The sequence below is a fragment of the Sebastes fasciatus genome, chromosome 3, assembly GCF_043250625.1.
Source record: "Sebastes fasciatus isolate fSebFas1 chromosome 3, fSebFas1.pri, whole genome shotgun sequence".
NCBI classification, from domain to species: Eukaryota; Metazoa; Chordata; class Actinopteri; order Perciformes; family Sebastidae; genus Sebastes; species Sebastes fasciatus.
This window is the reverse complement of record NC_133797.1, coordinates 32,583,977-32,602,466: the sequence shown is the minus strand read 5'-3', so window position 1 is coordinate 32,602,466 and position 18,490 is coordinate 32,583,977. Positions and strand designations below refer to the sequence as shown.

The window sequence follows — 18,490 nt, the reverse complement described above, 5'->3', positions numbered from 1 at the left end:
TGTAAGCCATTAACATCATTATTGTAAATAATATGTATGTAACTGCCATAAAATGAATCGAGCTAACAGTTCAGCTTTTTAAATTGCAACAGTCTATGCAGTGATCAACATTAAGGGTTCCTTTTGTAAACAGATCAACATTGTTTAAATTAAACTTTTAAATGATGTGTGTGGCTTAGTAGGACTTGTGTACTTCTTACAAAATACTAGCAATCTAATACTACTGTGTACTTTTTTTGTTGCCACTGACTGCTTAATGTAGGCTACTATACCAGAATGTCAGTTTAGTCCATCTGAAGGGCTGTTGTGTATCAGACGGAGCTGTTTAGATTTCAACAGCAGGTAAAAGTTTACTGAAGGTCAGTACTGTAGGCTACAATACTGTATACACAGAAGCAAGATATGTACATTGTACACATAAGTGCTCTCCATCTAATCGACGAAAAATGCTGTTCTTGCAGAAATCTCAAAATGTCAAAAGTGCTTGACACCAATTCACAGCACGGCTTTTTCTATGTTGTTCCACAAGGTCTTGGTGTCTTAATATGGTATTTTGGAGGGATTATTGATCATTTTTTATCAATTCTCAAGTGGTCAAAAATAGTGAAATTTAGCACCAGATCTAGGTAACAAATGGTATCAACCCCAAAATTGCTGCAACAACTCATAAGACATAATTGAGCATGAGAATGACCATCATACACTCAACAGGCTGCTGGCCATACTGGACAACGCCAGCCATCCTCTGCACGCCGTCATCACCAAACAGAGGAGCTGCTGCTCCCCAAGTGCTCCACAGACAGACTCAGGAAATCCTTTGTCCCCCGAGCCATCAAACTGTACAACACCTCTCTAGGGAGGGGCGGGGGACAAAGGAGGACGGTCTGCAGGACAGATAATAATGCACACAGTGCACTTTCATAGACTAAGCTACTGGAGTTACCCTGCACTATATTCATTTTTAACAGTCTCTTCTGCACTATATTCACTTTTTTAATAGTCATGTATCACAACTGTTACCCTGCACTATATTCAGTTTGAACAGTTTTCTTCATCTCCTTGTATTTTTATATCTGGTATATTTTTTTGTACTTTGTACTTTGCACTACTAACTTTTTTACTGCCTTTTTACTAACATGTTTTTGCACTATGGAACCGTGATGCTGGAAACTTGAATTTCCCTCGGGATCAATAAAGCTACTATCTATCTATTACAATTTTTTTTTTTTTAAATAATTAATTAATTCATGTTTATTTCTAATTTATGACTAGAACAACTTGACACACAGTGCTGAGCTGCAAGCTCCCCCTAAATAACTCCTGTACCCTCCCAAAAAAGACAAAAACTGGTCTATTGTGGGTCTCAGACATGGTCTCAGAGGGTTAATTGGAAATAAGGGGCTACATTCAAAAACACGAAAATCAGCCCCACACCATGATGCTTTTGGCCATATTGGCTAAAGGCCCACATAAAATGTTTTATGTAAAATGAATTGATGTGAATATAAGATAAGATAAGATATTCCTTTATTAGTCCCGCAGTGGGGAAATTTGCAGTGTACAGCAGCAAAGGGGATAGTGCAGAAAACAAGATGCATCAGCTAACACAGTAAAAAAAAGAGCTTAACAAAGTGTAACAAAATATGAACCATTTAAATAGAAGGAAGTATTGACAATAAACAGACTATTAACAAAATTGCACAATATGTAGAAATGAATGATGTCTAACTGAAAAATAGTGAAAATTATTGAGCACATAACTACAAATATGAAAAACATTTCGAACGGATAATGTTATGTAAAATATGTGTGTCAGACAGAAGAGCAGTCGACCTCAACCAGCTGCAGGCAATCAGTGAACTTCACTCTCCAGTCTTTAACATGACTCAGCACACAGACGGGTGGAAGTTACTAAACGTGACTCAGCAGCTTTTCCTCCACTCTTGTTCACCTCAGCCCTGTGAGCGACATGAAGACAGTGAGTTTACCCGAAGCTCTCAGCGGAAAAAGATGAAGGTTTTTATTGAGGTTGTTAGCTACATGTTAGCTCGTTGTTCCAGATGTATCATTCAGTAAAGTTTACATAGATTAAAGTTAGTTTTTAGCCTTAACGTTGCAGTCAACGGTGGCTGTAACCTGGCAACGTCGACGACAGACTTTGACTTTTGGCGACACGTAACATGAACTAGATAAATAACAGCCGGTCATAAAGTCACAGCCTTTTAGCTTTCATTAGTTTTCATTTGTTGAAGATAAAAAAAAGTGACTCAACCAGTTTTATTTGACCTCGCTGTATAAAATGACCTGAGGTGACCTCTAGGATAATCACAGCCTCATGGAACTTTACAACCACAAACTAGAGCCTTCAGAGGATGGATGGCTTTCCTAGGTAGAGTGACAATAAGGGGGTTTCTGAGCAGTTTCCACAACAGAAGTGCTCCATATAATCAACGAAAAATGCAGTTCTTGCAGAAATCTCAAAATCTCAAATGTTTTTGATACAAAATCACAGCACGGCTTTTTCTAGTGTTCCTCAAGGTCTCTTTGTCTTAATGTGGTATTTTGAAGGGATTATTGATCATTATTGTCAATTCTCAAATTGTAACATTTTTTTTAAATTTTAGCACCAAATTTGTGTATCAAATGGTATCAACACAAACATTGCTGCAACAACTTATGAGACATAATAGAGCATGAGAATGGCCATCATATACTTCCATCATAATGTTCTAAACTCTTATACACTTCTACAATTTATTTTAAATAATTCATTCTGTTTAGGGACCTGGGTCCCTAAACAGTCTCTGTTTTGCTTACTATGACATTACCACAGTCCTGTTGAGTCACTTGCAATAATGTTAATGATTCACCCACTGGCCAAGTGTCCGTGTCCTACTTCTAGCAAAGTCACACATTTTGAATTAGCAGAATACTTTAAGTTAACCCACTGAGATCCACAATAGACCCGTTTTTGTCTTTTTTAGGGGGTACAGGGGGTATTTAGGGGGAGATAGCAGGTGATCAGTAGATGTCACATAAAAGTGGTGTACATCATCTGAAAGCTGGAAACCTGAAGATTAATTTTAGATGCAACTCAGGACTGTGTGTCAAGTTGTTCTAGTCATAAATCAGAGATAAACATGAATTAATTATTTAAAGTAAATTGTGAAAGTGTTTAAGGCTTTAGAACATTATGATAGAAGTACAGTATATGGTGGCTGTTGCCATACTCTATTATGTCTCATAAATTGTTGCAGCAATTTTTGGGTTGATACCATTTGTCACACAGATTTGGTGCTAAATTTAACCATTTCATACCATTCGAGAATTGATCAAAATTATCAATAATCCCTCCTGAATATCACATTAAGCCACAAATACCTTGAGGAACACCATAGAAAAAGCCATGCTGTGATTTGGTATCAAAATGTTTTGACATTTTGAGATTTCTGCAAGAATTGCATTTTTTCTTTGGTGTAAACTGCTCAGAAACCCCCTTATTGTCAATATAGCTAGGGAAGTCTTCCATCCTCTGAATGCTCTAGGTCTCTAGTTTGTGGTTGTAAAGCTTCATGAGGCTGTGATTATCCTAGAGGTCACCACAGGTCATTTTATACAGTGAGGTCAAATAAAAAAACAAATGGTCTCACTACAATGAAATGGCTATTAATTCCAAGACTGTTTAGGGACCCCAGTATGCAGAAATATTCAAACATGTAATTTTTAGAATAGGCAAAAATAACACATTTATACTGAGGTCAGAGGTCAAGGGACCCCTTTGAAAATGGCCATGCCAGTTTTTCCTCGTCAAAATTTACCCCAACTTTGGAGCGTTATTTAGCCTCCCTCCCGACACACTAGTATGTACTGTCACTCAAGCTCTAAAACTGAACCTGCTACAGCCTCTGAAAGATAGGAAAGTCGTTCAGGATTGCCCGCGATCCCGCAGGTCTCACCGCTAATTCTCCTTTTTTGGTCTGACATAATTATTGGCAACAAATTAAAATGTTGCCAGCATCTAAATAAAGCACATTTTATAAGTAAATGGTCTTTAACTCATACTGTAACTGAATTATTTCTGTTACACTTTATTCTTCCTTTTGATCACAACTGGAGCTCATAATTTTATTAACTACAATAATATTAGTGCTGTTGAATGTCTGTCTGTCTCATTCCTGACTGTGCAGATGGATGGTGATGGTGATGGTGATGGTGAAGCGGGCCCAGTGAGTGGAGGCAGCCAGAGAGAGAAGAAAGACTTAAAGATGGATGTGGAGGATCTGGAGGAACCAGATTCAGATTGTGAGGGATGTAGGACCAAGAGGCTTTACAAGGTGGACTCTGGGCCTGCACTGGTAGTTTAGTTTTTACAGTTAGTTAGTTCTCAGTTTAGTTAGTTCTTCAAATGATCTTTCCTCTGCAGCAGTGTAGCAGTTGTGATTAGGAGTTTGACAAATAATTAGGGCGCTCTTCGACCAAAGAAATTCTTAGTCGACTAACACTCATACGATTTTGTCGACTATCTGATTAGTTGATTTTAGATCTGTAAAACTGTGTTTCTCCACAAAGAATCACACAAAAGCAAGACATCCTAGCCTACTAAGACCAAAGCGACCGGGCAGCCCTACAAATAATACATATAACATACTCTGATATGGTCTCGTGGCATATGTTATTGATACATTGGCATCAATATTGTGCTCTGTTGTTACTCAATGTCATAAATACAGATAAAATAAATACAGTGTATATGATTGATTGAAGATTGATCCCTGGAATTAGGTGTATGTTTTCCTAATCGGTTACACAGTTTAACAGATAAATGTCTTGCGATATATTACACACTGCAAAGTTGTTGTTTTTTGGATGTTGTGATTCATTTGAATTCCCCATGTGTGATAGCTTATTATTCAACCCTTTTTCGTCTTTTTCAGGAACCAGAAGGCTTGCTCAACAAGAAAAGGAAACACTCTGGTAAGGTACAGTAACTGTGCGAATTCCGCATGCGTCAGCTGTGTACATGGCTGAAGAGGTTTTGATATTGTAACTCTCACAAATCCATCATGGCTGTAATACAGTATGTCTCAGTACTAAATGCTGAGCAAATTTCAGCTAATGACCAATCATATGAACACAATGCAATCTAAGCGCTTTATAAGATGACGATATGGTTAACGGCATCTATTGTTTAATATGAATACATGACATATTGCAGGTAGTAGTGGAGTTGAGTCATCTGGTTTCCTTCCTGCTTATCCAGTCTGTGATCCACAAGACAGATGGGAAGAAAGAGGAGGAGAAGAGGTGAGAGAACAGATGAGTTAAATACATTTTACTCTGTCAGGTTAAATCTATCCGTGGGTGTTAATATTGTAAGAAGTCATTGCCTGTAATTTCATCCCTTCCATACCGACTCATGACTAATGTGTGAACTCTGTCTTCCAGGATATCCAAGACAAGTTGTTGCATTCATGTTGCACAGCAGAGGACAGCATTGATCAGGTAACCATCCTGTATGTTCAGTTTATTTCTACTTTCACTTCTACTCATCATCATTTTTCTGTTTCTCCCAGGCAAGTCCAAGCTCCATGTTAGAGTACTGGGTGCACAGCATGGCAGACTGTCCTGTAACCAGGACTATCATCACCCCTCCTGCCACTCCAGTAACCCACAGGCCTCATCCATTCATACCTGTTCCTAGTTCAGTTACAGCTATGGCTTCTACCGTGAGCTCTGTAGTTAACCCCATGGTGTCCAGCCCCATGACTGACACCTGTAGTCCCATTAGTTCTATGTGCAACCCCACCAGTTCAGCCTGGGACACTCTCAGATCCACATCCAGGAGTCCTGGCTGCTCCGGCCGGGATCCTGTCAGTGCTGCAGCTCACCTGCACCTGTTGGGAGAATCTTTATCCCTGATTGGACACCATCTTCAGGAGACAGATGTGAGTACTTTCAGTGTAGAAAAAACAAAATGCTATATTAAATATTGGTCTGGGAGACTTTCTTTGGTATCACAAACATATCACATAGATCAGTGGTTGTCAAACTTTTGTAAATACCCCGCAAAACATCACATTACAAACATAATTGTGAACGTGATTTAATTTGATGCAGCAGTTGACAGTCTACTGCAGTGATTGCATTGAACATAAGAATACTAAATATTATATGTTGTTTGTCAAACTTATTATAGTGTAATTATTTTAGGGATCATGCATGACTGATATTTTTTTAATAAACATTTTTAAGAATCTCACCTACCCACTGCATTACTTCAGAGTGCCTCTAGGGGTTCTCATACCCCCATTTGAGAAACACTGGCATGGATAATAAAGCAGAAGTAACTTCATAATTTGATTTCATATTTTTTATCTTTTAAATCATGATGTAACCCCACTGAACTGTTGCATGTTCTTCATCTTTTACTATTTACCTTTTAAACTAACAGATTAGGGGTGTTATGCCTGTCTGGCACAGTAGCGGAGCAAATTACTGCATATTTGAGAATAAATGCAACAAATGGAGATTAGTCAATACAGTTCAGAGTTAACCAGACTAAATTACCACTGGCACAATATCTTGTGATAGAAAAATGTGACAATATGCATCCCGGAGCTGAAAAATGTACCAAAACAATAAACTAATTCTGATAAGTTATGAGTCCCAGAAGGTCTACCACGTGTGCATTTAGACTGAATTGTATCTACATATAGTAGAAACAAAAGCCACAGGCCACAATTACATTACATACGTCTATAGTGTGAACAGTCTCTGAATATTTGCATTTGGTTTTGTGGCTCAGGACACAAACCAAGTGAAGAAAACCGCTCTTCATCCAGCCCCCTTTTTAAAAACATTTTCATTAATTATTGAGATTATATTATATGTAGTTAACATATATATGTGTATAAAACTCAAGGAAAATGTTTTCACATTTATGCTCAAGGAGGAAAATGAGGAAACTACAGAAATGATTTGTTTATATTAACATATGTTGTATGGTACTGAAGGAGGTAAATATATTCAAAGTTGTTTTCACATACAAGATTTTGAAAATGAACAACACTAATTTGTACAAAAAAAAATTATTTTAGGAAAAGCTGAAGGGAGAGATATGAGTTATTTAATTAAGGTTTTGCTACATTAATCCGTCCACCCACTAACTGACTACAGAAACAAGAAGGGCAGGTTTCATTTAGCCTCAACAGAACATAAAGCATGTACACTGCATTAATAGATGATAATTGCTTCTCTTAATCTCTACAGAAAATGGTGAGCATGTCGAGCAGCTTGTCTCTGCTCTTGGACTCTCTGCTGTGCGCCCTGGCTCCTCTACTCTGCCTCACCGCACAGATACCAGAGCTGAGGAGCAGCATGCAACACACACTGGTGAGAGATGCAGCCACACCACATACTTTACACTCTGTTTACATACACATGAGTGAAGTGATTGTTCTGTCAGTATGTTACGTGTTGAGGAGGCAACGCCTGTTTTTATCATTATTCTTTAAGGCCTCCACTCTGGAAAACATTTCCTATGTGATGCCCGGCTTGTGAGTGATGACGAAGACCCCGCTAACAGCACACAGCACGCTCTAATATGCTGAAAGACACTAGAGGTTAATTTACACTTAACTGTATAACACTGTTAACACAAGAATATTTGTTTGCACTATAAAAATTATTTTAGTTTTATCACAAATATGCAAGTTTACTTTAAAATGTTGTGTTACTTTCTCATATTGGTTGATCAATTAAAAAATGTCAAGATTGAATTATGTAACTTTTTTACTGACTAAAAACCATAGACTGTATATAAGAAGTGGACGTAGTCACCGTGACATCACCTATTGGTTTGTGGACTGCCGTTTTGAAGCATTGAGTTTGAAATTTCGGCCGTTGCCATTTTGGTTTTTTGCCGTCGCCATGTTGGTTCTTCACAACCAGAAATGACACGAGAGGCTGGAGCTAAGCCCAACCGAGCTCTGAATATAACATTTTCAGGCGACCAAATTATAATTAACTTTCATGAACTGAAAACACTGTGAAAGGGTTAAAGTTCTATGACGAAAACTCAGACAATTCCCAAACCGGACAACGCCGTGGTAGCGACCTGTCAATCACAAGGTAGCCACGCCCTAAAGCATCCCCTGCTTTATGGTCTATTTGACTCTAAATGGGACCATAATTTACTAAATGAACATCATGCTTGAACTAGCTACTGAGACCATAAACTCTTGTTTACAATGTTTACTGAGGTAATAAATCAAGTGAGAAGTAGGCTCAGTTTCTCATAGACTTCTATACAGTCAGACTTGTTTTTGCAACCAAAGGAGTCGCCCCCTGCTGGCTGTTAGAAAGAATACAAGTTTAAGGCACTTCCTCATTGGCTTCACTTCTCAGACCTGGAGGTAACCCACTGCTAAAAAACATTTGTCTGTGTCATTGAACACATTAAAAGTATCAATTTCTATTCACAGTGGAGTTGATCAGGCGTCACATAGAGTAACTATATAGTCTCTTACATGTTCTTGGATTTATACAGAAATATGAAAGTTGGAGAAGCTACAGATTCAGAGTTCATTTTAAGGATTATAACTGTATCTTTAGCGACTATGATGATACATTTGATTGCATATGACCAGGGGTCACAGAAATCTATGCCTCTCTGCTCACAGATTATGGGATATGTGCATCCAAACCTGTAATACTGCAACTGCAACTCATGGCAAACTAAATATATGCTTAGAGTAATTTAAATTTAAGTTTTACAAATGACTAATTATTCACGTGATCATATTCTTTTATATATAATACAAAAGGCACAGGCTCCAAAGAATTGGAGCTTGAGGCTTCCAGGGTTTCATACACTACATAAGATGAAAATGCAAAATACTGTTTTGTGAACGCCCATCCGTAAGACACACAACACAAGCAGAGTGTTGTTCTGTCATGTCTGTCTGTGACATATATTTTCAGGCATACTTTACCAGTGATTAACCTTAACGACTTAAAGCCTGAAGGGAGAAGCTTATTTGACAGGCATCCATGAGTTTTGACACATCATTGGGTGTGTTAGGTAAAAGTAAGGCGGAATGATTCACATGTGCCCAGATATACACCACCTCCGCCCCATCTTGGAATGCTTAGCAGCCTGCAGACAAACAAACCTGTTGTGCACGGAATAATATACTTGTGAGTGTGTTTGTGTGTGCATGTGTTCAAAGTTGGGAGTGGTGAGACGAGCACCTCCCTGAGACTGCAGCTCTCACCTGCGTAGGCAGCTTTTAGTCGTCGACGCGTACTGAAGTTGTCCGGATGAGAGACATAATTCAGTGACTGCCGAACAAACGGAGCGCACAGAGAAGACGATACATGAACACGGCTTAAAAGTCCTCACACGAGTGAGTATGTCATCTGTTTACTGAACTAAGTACTAGTTATCTGGATATTGAAATGGGCATTTAACTGGCGCAGCAAATTGTAGGTTATTAGTAATCATACAGATGGTTGTCAGTGTTATGTGAGCTTTGAATAGACAAAACAACTAGTGTCTGTACTCTTTACTTTTTGTATTAGCTTAGTGCCAAGTTTGAATTTCACTTTAGTGTTAGATGTGTACAGTTCTTATGAAATACTTCACTACTGCACTAATGCCATGTGTTCAGTCCTTATTTCTGTAAGCGGCTATATTTTGTGCATGTTTTTGTATATGAGTCAACATATTATAAGTCCTGGTAGAATGTAGTTGGACAGGACTGGCAAGGTGTGGCGAATCATGCAATCAAAGAAAAGAAGGATGCAGTTAGCAACGAAAGAAAGGTTTCAGTGAAATGAAAGCTTCATGTAAGAGCACACAGCTATTATCAATAAGCTTAGTTCTTCTTGTTAACTCATGCACAACAAGGGAGAGGATGGAGGGAATATGAAGGAGAGAAAGGTGATGCTCAAAGGAAACTAAAAACCGTGTTCTTGTGTGTATTGGACACAAACAATCCGATGAAACACGTCATAAGTCATCGCAACTTTCACATGTTTGTTTAGACATCACTCATCTTGTTCACTTGTCAGATGTCACATTGGGTGACTAAACTCTGACCCAACCTGTCCAATTCTGCTTTTCCAGTTTTATTTGCATGTGGTTTCATCTTCTAAAAGTCAAACATTTGACTAAAGCCACACATATGAACACAACACACCTTTTGTCTTTGGTTGGTTGGTGTAACTTCCTGCTAAATAGAACCAGTAATCTTTGGTACTGAATTACATCCACAAAGTACACTTCCTCTTCCTTTCTCTCTCTCCAGCCATGAGTGAACACTTGAGCGGAAGCTACTACGGGTCCTCGCCCCCAGAGCTGAGACTCGCTCTTCTGGGAAACATTGGATGTGGAAAGACGTCTTCTGGGGACACTATCCTGGGCCAGCTGTCCCGCGTCTCTCCCGATGCCTCCAGGAGCAGCCAGCTGCGACAGGGCATCTCTGAGGGCAGGAGCCTGACTGTGATGGAGGCGCCGAGATGGTACTGGACCGGCGGCAAGATGGAAGACAGTGTCAGGATGGAGACGCAGCGGGGGATGACGCTGGTAGCGCCGGGCCCACATGCTATTTTGCTGCTGGTGCCTGTTAGCCAATTCACAGAGGTTGGTTGTAGTCTTGGTTTGCTTTTGGCATTACTTCTCATTTACTCATGCACATCTTTTTGGTAGTTAAAAGTAAAAGACATTCTTTTGATTTACATTCCTCTGTCTCTTAATATATTTATTCTTCTTTGTTTATTCTTTTGAAAATTGGTTTGGGTAGTAGTAAAGTACAATGAACAATATGTTGGTATACAAGGTGCATACGTTTTTACCCTGACTTTTGTAAGTTGGCAGTGTATTAAGTAATTACAGTCCTAATATTAGCGTCTTCCTCCTTCGCTGATTTTCCCAGATGGAGGGTTGTGTGCCTGCAGAGCTGGAGGAGGTGTTTGGGGACGAGGTGCTGGATCACACCATGGTCTTGCTGACCTGTGGGGACTACTTGATGGGAAGAACAGCGGAGGTATTAGAGTTGTACACGCAGTCTCTGTGGTGTGCTGAGATATGCATTTCAAGTCCTCGTATTTTTAGTATCTCTAAAACTTTGGTACCCTGAAATTCAAATTGAGCTTTTGTATAAACTAGTTTTCCAGTCTTGTGACACACTGAAACAATCCGTCTAAACTTTTCAGGTTAAGTTTTATAAACTCATTTTAAGCACATCATTTTGTTTATACTTTGAAAACTGGACATTTTTGTGAGGAAACTGCTGCTTCTCCTTTCAGACATCTTTGCAGTGTGTCCTCACCATTCACCGTGTCCCAATGTGCACTAATCAGCTGCTGTTTTTATAAGAGCAGGAGACAGCGGTAACTCATTGCAAATCTAAATTGTTTTCCACAGGAATACCTGCAGAAAGAACACCCAGGCCTGAGGCAGATAATTGAGCGCTGTGGGGGGAGGTACCATGTCATCAATAATCGTCAGCGGCAGGACAGGGAGCAGGTCCAGGAGCTGCTGGAGAAGGTGAGACGTCGGCGTAGAGAATAATTAACACAACAGCATCAAGAGTAGAGTTTGTTAACAGCTTCTCTGTTTTCATACTGATCAGTTTGGGTGTGTACTTAAAAACACTTGAAATGAGGTACAGAGATTTTGTCATTTTGTCAAGCACTTTTTAAAATCCTAAAAGTGAAATTCAGTTTTTTCGCATACTGCACGTGGCAGAGTTTTGTTTTGTTTTGTATGAGAAGGTAACTGAACATGTTTTTCCCAACAACGCCCTGTTTCACACTCCTACATCACACCCAGCCGTAGTCGAGACAGGTATTAATAATTAGGCTGATTGCATTGTAACTTTTGACTGACATGAGAATTGATTCCACAGTGGAGATTAACTGCAGGAATTATAGAAATGTAATAGATGTGAGTATGGGGGACATTTCCTAAATGTATTTTTTTATTTATTTGTGTAACAGGTGGACAATATGGTGAAGACAAACGGGGTATACTACATGAAAACAGCCCAGGAGAGAGAGCTGGAGAAACGAGTGAGAGACCGAAAGCAAGAACTTATGGAAAGTTACAGAGCTCAGAAGGAGGAGAGAATGCACATCTCAAACACAGAAACACGGAAGAGTATCGATAGAGGAGAGGAGTACAGCACCGCCTCAGAGAGGACGAGGAGAGAGGAGAGGGATGAGGTGGAGGGAAGTGTGGGTGTGAGCCAAAGATCTAACGGGCTTCATTCAACTTCAGCTCCAAAGGAACAGTCATATTCAGAGCCGCATGACAATATGCGGGTGAACAGGCCACCCAGTTTCAGACTAAACGCAGGTAAATAAATGCATTTTTGTACCCAATGTTGTTCTACATCACAATGTCATGTCAAATAAAGGATCAAAAGTGAATGTGAGCACAAAACAGGACTCATATTTACTGTTTTTCCTCCTGTAGATGGAGCTGTACTCTCACAAATGTCTGAGCAAATGTCTCCGAAAGTGGTCACTACTTGTGAGTCACAATGTCACTTAAAAGTGCACTCCTATGATGTTTCAAATAATTGTAATTGTCCATATTAAACTCCAAATATCATCTGATTGTTTTCAGTTCACCACAGAATGAACAGCTTTGAAGAGAAATCCCCTGAGGCATCTCCAAACTCCTCTCCTCATTCGCCCGTCTTCACCTCTTTCACCTCCTCACCAACCTTTGCCTCCTCTTCCTCCTCTTCCACCACTTTCACCTCATCCTCCTCTCCCACCACTTTCTCCTCATCCTCCTCTTCCACCGCTTTCACCTCATCCACCTCTTTCCCCTCATCCACCTCTTCCACCTCATCCACCTCTTTCCCCTCATCCACCTCTTCCACCGCTTTCACCTCATCCACCTCTTTCCCCTCATCCACCTCTTCCACCGCTTTCCCCTCATCCTCCTCTTCCACCGCTTTCACCTCATCTTCCTCTCCCAATGCATTGACCTCATCCTCCTCTCCCACCGCTTTCCCCTCATCTTCCTCTCCCACTGCTTTGACCTCATCCTCCTCTTCCACCGCTTTCACCTCATCCACCTCTTTCCCCTCATCCACCTCTTCCACCTCTTCCACCTCATCCACCTCTTTCCCCTCATCCACCTCTTCCACCGCTTTCACCTCATCCACCTCTTTCCCCTCATCCACCTCTTCCACCGCTTTCCCCTCATCCTCCTCTCCCACCGCTTTCCCCTCATCTTCCTCTCCCACTGCTTTGACCTCATCCTCCTCTCCCACCGCTTTCCCCTCATCCTCCTCTCCCACCTCATCCTTCTCTCCTTCCTCATTTGCCTCATCCTCCTCATCTTCTTCATCCTCTCCGGAGCTGCGTCTGGTGCTGCTCGGCCGATCTGGATCAGGGAAGAGTGCAGTTGGCAACAAGATACTGGGGCGGGAGGAGTTTGAGTCGTGCCCGGACAGCCTCATAGCAATCACTCAGGAGTGTGAGAAAAAGAAAGCACTAGTTGAAGGAAGACAGGTAAAGATGTTTGTTTTCATTTTCATGTCACTCATCCCATCCATGTGCCACTTACCAACCCCCCTGAAATCTAATCTTCTGACACGCTCTCCTTATTTTGTGTCATAAAACTATTTAATCGTGCTGGTTTCCCATGAATCAGCTCTTCATATTGCTGCTTGTGTCTTCTCTCTCACCTGCAGGTGGCAGTGGTGGATACACCAGACTGGTTCAATTCAGAGCAAACTCCAGATGAGGTGCGAGCTCAGATCTCCTCCTGTGTTGCTCTGTCCAGTCCAGGTCCACACGCCTTCCTCATGTGCGTCCCCTTAGACCAGCCTGCAAAGACCGAGCTGCAGTCTCTCGGGGCCCTCGAGACTGTCTTTGGCCCGGAGGCGGTCCAGAAACGCACTCTGCTCGTCTTTACGTACGCAGATAAACTGATGGAGAGCGGGAAGGCGGGAAATGACAGCGTGGAAGAATACATCGCTGGTCAGCGGGGGGATTTGATAAAGCTTGTGGAGAAATGCGGAGACAGGTTTCATGTGATGGAGACGGCAGGAGGTTGGAGGGACAGGAGGAATGTGGCAGAGCTGCTAGACAAGGTGGATCAGACAGTGAAGGAAGGTGGAGGACAGTGTTATTGCCATCCTGCTTTTCAGGAGGCGGAGAACAGAGTGAGGGAGAGACAGCTTGAGATAGTACGGGAGAGGAGGAGGGGAAAACTAGATGATGAAAGCATGGAAGAGTTTAGAGAGCTCAGCTCTGAAAGGCGAGTAAATTATCCCTACATGCAGCCTGTGGCTGAAGCAGAAGAGGAAGTGAGAGAGGACGAGATTGAGGAAACAAGGGATGAGGCAGAGATGAGTGTAAGCACGATGAACCTTGAGAGCCTTCCTGCTATGACGCGTTCCACCATATCCCCTTCACTTCTCCAATCCATTATTGAGACAATGCAGTCTAGTGCAAAGATGTTACCCAAACTGTTGTCAGACGGCTCTGTGTTGGTCGGCGAGGGAGCAAAGAAGGTGAAAGGTAGTCCGGTGTGGGGGCAAGTCGGCAGCAAAGCACAAAACGTCCAGAAGATGGTGGCTGATAGTTCTGTATGGGGGAAGGTGGGATCTGGTGCTGGACATGTGTCCAAATTAGTAGGAGATAGAGCTCCCAAGTCAGTGGTGGATGGTTCTGCATGGGTTGGATCTGGAGCAAAGTCAGTAGCAGCTAGTCCCATGTGGGGAAAAGTCGGTTCAGGTGCGAAATCAGGGGCCATGCTAGTGGCAGACAGGTCCATGCGTGTCGGAGCTGGAATCGGGGCCGGGGCAAAGAATTTGGCACAGAGTCCTATGTGGGGAAAAGTAGGATCTGGAGCCAAATCTGGAGCCAAACTGATGGCTGAAAGCTCAGTGCGAGTTGGAGCTGGAATCGGTGCCGGAGCAAAGAAGGTGGCGCAGAGTCCAGTGTGGGGGAAGGTGGGATCAGGGGCCAAAGCAGGCGCCAAAATGGTGGCAGACAGCTCAGTGTGGGAGAAAATTGCAACCAATGCTAAAAAGGTGCCCATGGTGGTCATAGGGGGCGCATTGCTGGGTCTGGTGCTCGGCGTGGTGTTGGGGGGTGTGATCGGCGGAGTTGTCGGGGCAGCTGCTGGGTCTGCGGTAACTGAGGTGGGCAGACGGAAATTTGGCAAGAAAAACACGTTAGAAAAGACAGATGAAGCTGCAAAGAATGTGAAGAGAGCAGTGAACGACGGCATAGACTCTGTCATTAAACAAGGAGATAAAATACTGAAAACCGAATGAACCCCTGAACAGATCATGTATATAAGATGTATAACAAATGTAAAAACATTTAGTTGTGAATTAGTTCTATCAGAGTGTATAATTCAAAAACGGTGGCAGATGTGTTTTTCATTTTTATTAAGACAGATTGACGATCTTTAAAACACTTTTCTATTAGCCTTTCTTTCTTTCTACTCAAATAGACGCCAAGTTAAAGGATTAATTTCAAAATACTTCTGTCAAATTGTATTAACTATTTTATAAGCCGATGCCTTGAGATGTTTCCAAACATCAATATTATTCCATTATTTGCTTAAGTTTCATTGCAGCAGCTAATGAATGAGGATGGGTGTGACTTTTTTCAGGGTGAACACTAAATGATATGTTCTAGCAATATATACTGTATGATACAGATGATATGATATTGCCTTATATACTGTTTGCAAGATGTGTCAAATTCTGTAAGGAAATAAAAATGCACTTTTTAGCCTAAGATTTATGATTATTTCCTGTCCATCTCTTAATATAAGTAGTAAATTCAAGGTGAATCTAAACCATTGTAAGTCATTTAGCAAATTATATACATTTATCACACGGCTTTGTTATATATACTCAATACTGATTGATCAATTATGGCAGTCTACGGTCTGTTATTTCTTTATAGCAGACCGTTACTATGTATAACAGACCGTTGCTATGGACGCAGTTCTGATGCTGGACTCTGGCGGACTGTTTTTGTGTCACATAACTGATTTCTTAAGAAAGTAGCTGTACAATAAGCAGGATAATGTAGAGCGAGCGGGTCATTGTTGTGAAATAAACCGTCGGGGTCCACACTGCATCGCCCTGTCGTGGTTTATTTCACAACAATGACCCTTACATACTGTACATCAGTCACTTAGCATGTTCTCCTCCTTATATTATACCTACCTAATACTACCTACTAAGTTCCTAAAAGCCGTATCCTCTTTATCAGCATGCTGAAGCTGCTTTAGGAGCAAGAACCTTCTAGCATGTTCATTCTTCACTTGGGATGTGCAGGTTTAGTATCTATGTGACTGATGGAATAGAGCTTGCCGGTGTTTCTGTGTGCAAGTGCGTGTAACGAGAGGGGAACTACGAAGGGGTTGAGGCAAGGACTTTATCTCTAAGTCCCAGGCTGGCCAGCATCACCCTGCTTGGCCTCCTGGATCAAAAAAAGGAGAGCAGGTTAACACACCAGCAGTCCCAACCAACATTATAAGGTTTCATTTCCCTGACCTATATTGTACATCATTGCAATATTTAATATAAAGTACTGCGCAGCTGTGATGTGCAGCTGATTTCAATAAAGTTCCTAATAAAATGTATTTTCCCATTGAATTTATATCATATAAAACTATAAAAACCTAAGGAATCCATTGGTACCAAGCATGTCATACTAGATTGTCACAAAGGAGGCTAAATAAGTTACACTAAAATTTGGCAAGGTAAATCTTTCATGGCCATTTTCAAAGGGGTCCCTTGACCTCTGACCTCAAGAAATGTGACTGAACATGGGTTCTATGGGTACCCACGAGTCTCCCCTTTACAGACATGCCCACTTTATGATAAGTTTTGTGCAAGTCATAGTCAAGTCAGCACACTGACTCACTGACAGCTGTTGTTGCCTGTTGGGCTTGAGTTTGCCATGTTATGATTTGAGCATATTTTTTTATACTAAATGCAGTACCTGTGAGGGTTTCTGGGCAATATTTCTCATTGTTTTGTGTTAATTGATTTCCAATAATAAATATATACATCCATTTGCATAAAGCAAGATATTTGCCCACTCCCATGTTGATAAGAGTATTACAAAATTGAGAAATCTCCCTTTAAGGTACATTTTGAAAAATTGCGTGATTCATTTGTGATTAACGTGATTAACTATGGACAATCATGCGATTAATCGCGATTCAATATTTTAATTGATTGACAGCCCTAATTTTTATTATAATAATGTATCAACTGACTGTGAAAGGGGTCGCTCGTAGTGATGAACCTTCAGATGATCATCACCTGAATCTGCAGCTCTGCTTGGCTTTGAAGAGCTTTATATAGAGTTTCAGCTCATTGTTTCGCTGTCCAGTCTGCAGCTTTACTGTTTTGGTTCAGTGCTCTCATATATCCATTTTCAGCCGCAGCAGGCAGCTGTTTCTAGTAAGACAACAAAAAAAGCTCTAAGAATCCACAGTAGACTACCTGCTCAGCACCAAACAGCAGACAGACACAGTTGGCGACCAGCTGGTGAACATAGTGGAGCATTTAGAGAGACAGAGACATGTTTTTCTCAGGAGTTGGTGGTGACCAAAAAGACAGCTAAAAGATAGTAAATATTGGACTTAAATTTATCAGGTGACCAGAAACACGACTCCAAATGAGTGATGATACGATATAAGTAAGAACATCTTAGAGACTGTCTACAAAAGTCTTGTTGATTGTCTTAACTTTTAACATCTGTACATGGTATGGGCACCTGGGAACAAAATTAGACTATCCAGAATTACAAACATGGCCAGTAAAATAATTGGGTAAGAGCAAAAACAACTGGGATGTAACACAGGCGAAACAAAAAGCCCGACAACTTGTGTCTGATCCTGTTAATCCTCTTTTAAAAAAAATTATAAAACTGCTTTTGTTGCTGCAAAAAAAATGGCAAAAACGTTTGCGTGTGCAACAGCAGAATACCCTAAGTGTGACCCCTGCCTCAGTCTGCAATCCTCTGTGTGGTTTCACAACGAAGCAGGAGGAGGGAGGAGGAAGGAGGGAGGAGGAGGGAGACTGGCACAGCAGAGCGGGCAGAGGCAGCGTTGTGAAAGCAGCTCTTCCTGTTGTGTGGCCCCGAAACCGGGTGTATAGGGGTTCCCAGAGCATCCTGGTGGCTGTATTCTTTTTTGGTTTTTCCCCCTCTCCCTTTCTCCCGTGCAGTGGTTGCCACCCTACACGTCCAAACACCCATCAAACACACACACACACACACACACACACACACACACACACACGCACACACACACACACACACACACACACACACACACACACACACACACACACACACACACACGCACACACACACACACACCGCCACCACCCCTCCTCCAGGAAACTCGTTGGCCTTCAATGAGACAGCACTAACTGTAGGCGTTTCCTGGCCACTTGGTCGAGCCGAGCACGCAGGCAGAAAC

The 18,490-nt window shown here is 41.4% G+C and overlaps 1 protein-coding gene across 1 annotated transcript; it reads left to right on the top strand.

Moving 5' to 3' along the window:
• Positions 1 to 1,969: 1,969 nt before the first annotated feature.
• LOC141762839 (uncharacterized) lies at positions 1,970 to 15,782 on the top strand. The gene is made up of 13 exons (XM_074626923.1): positions 1,970 to 1,978; positions 4,188 to 4,355; positions 4,935 to 4,979; positions 5,446 to 5,502; positions 5,574 to 5,949; positions 7,270 to 7,392; positions 10,311 to 10,645; positions 10,938 to 11,048; positions 11,429 to 11,551; positions 12,004 to 12,361; positions 12,482 to 12,538; positions 12,635 to 13,533; positions 13,716 to 15,782. The coding sequence occupies exons 1-13, from the start codon at positions 1,970 to 1,972 to the stop codon at positions 15,306 to 15,308; spliced, it is 4,254 nt and encodes a 1,417-aa protein (XP_074483024.1). The 3' UTR covers positions 15,309 to 15,782.
• The last annotated feature ends 2,708 nt before the right edge of the window (positions 15,783 to 18,490 follow it).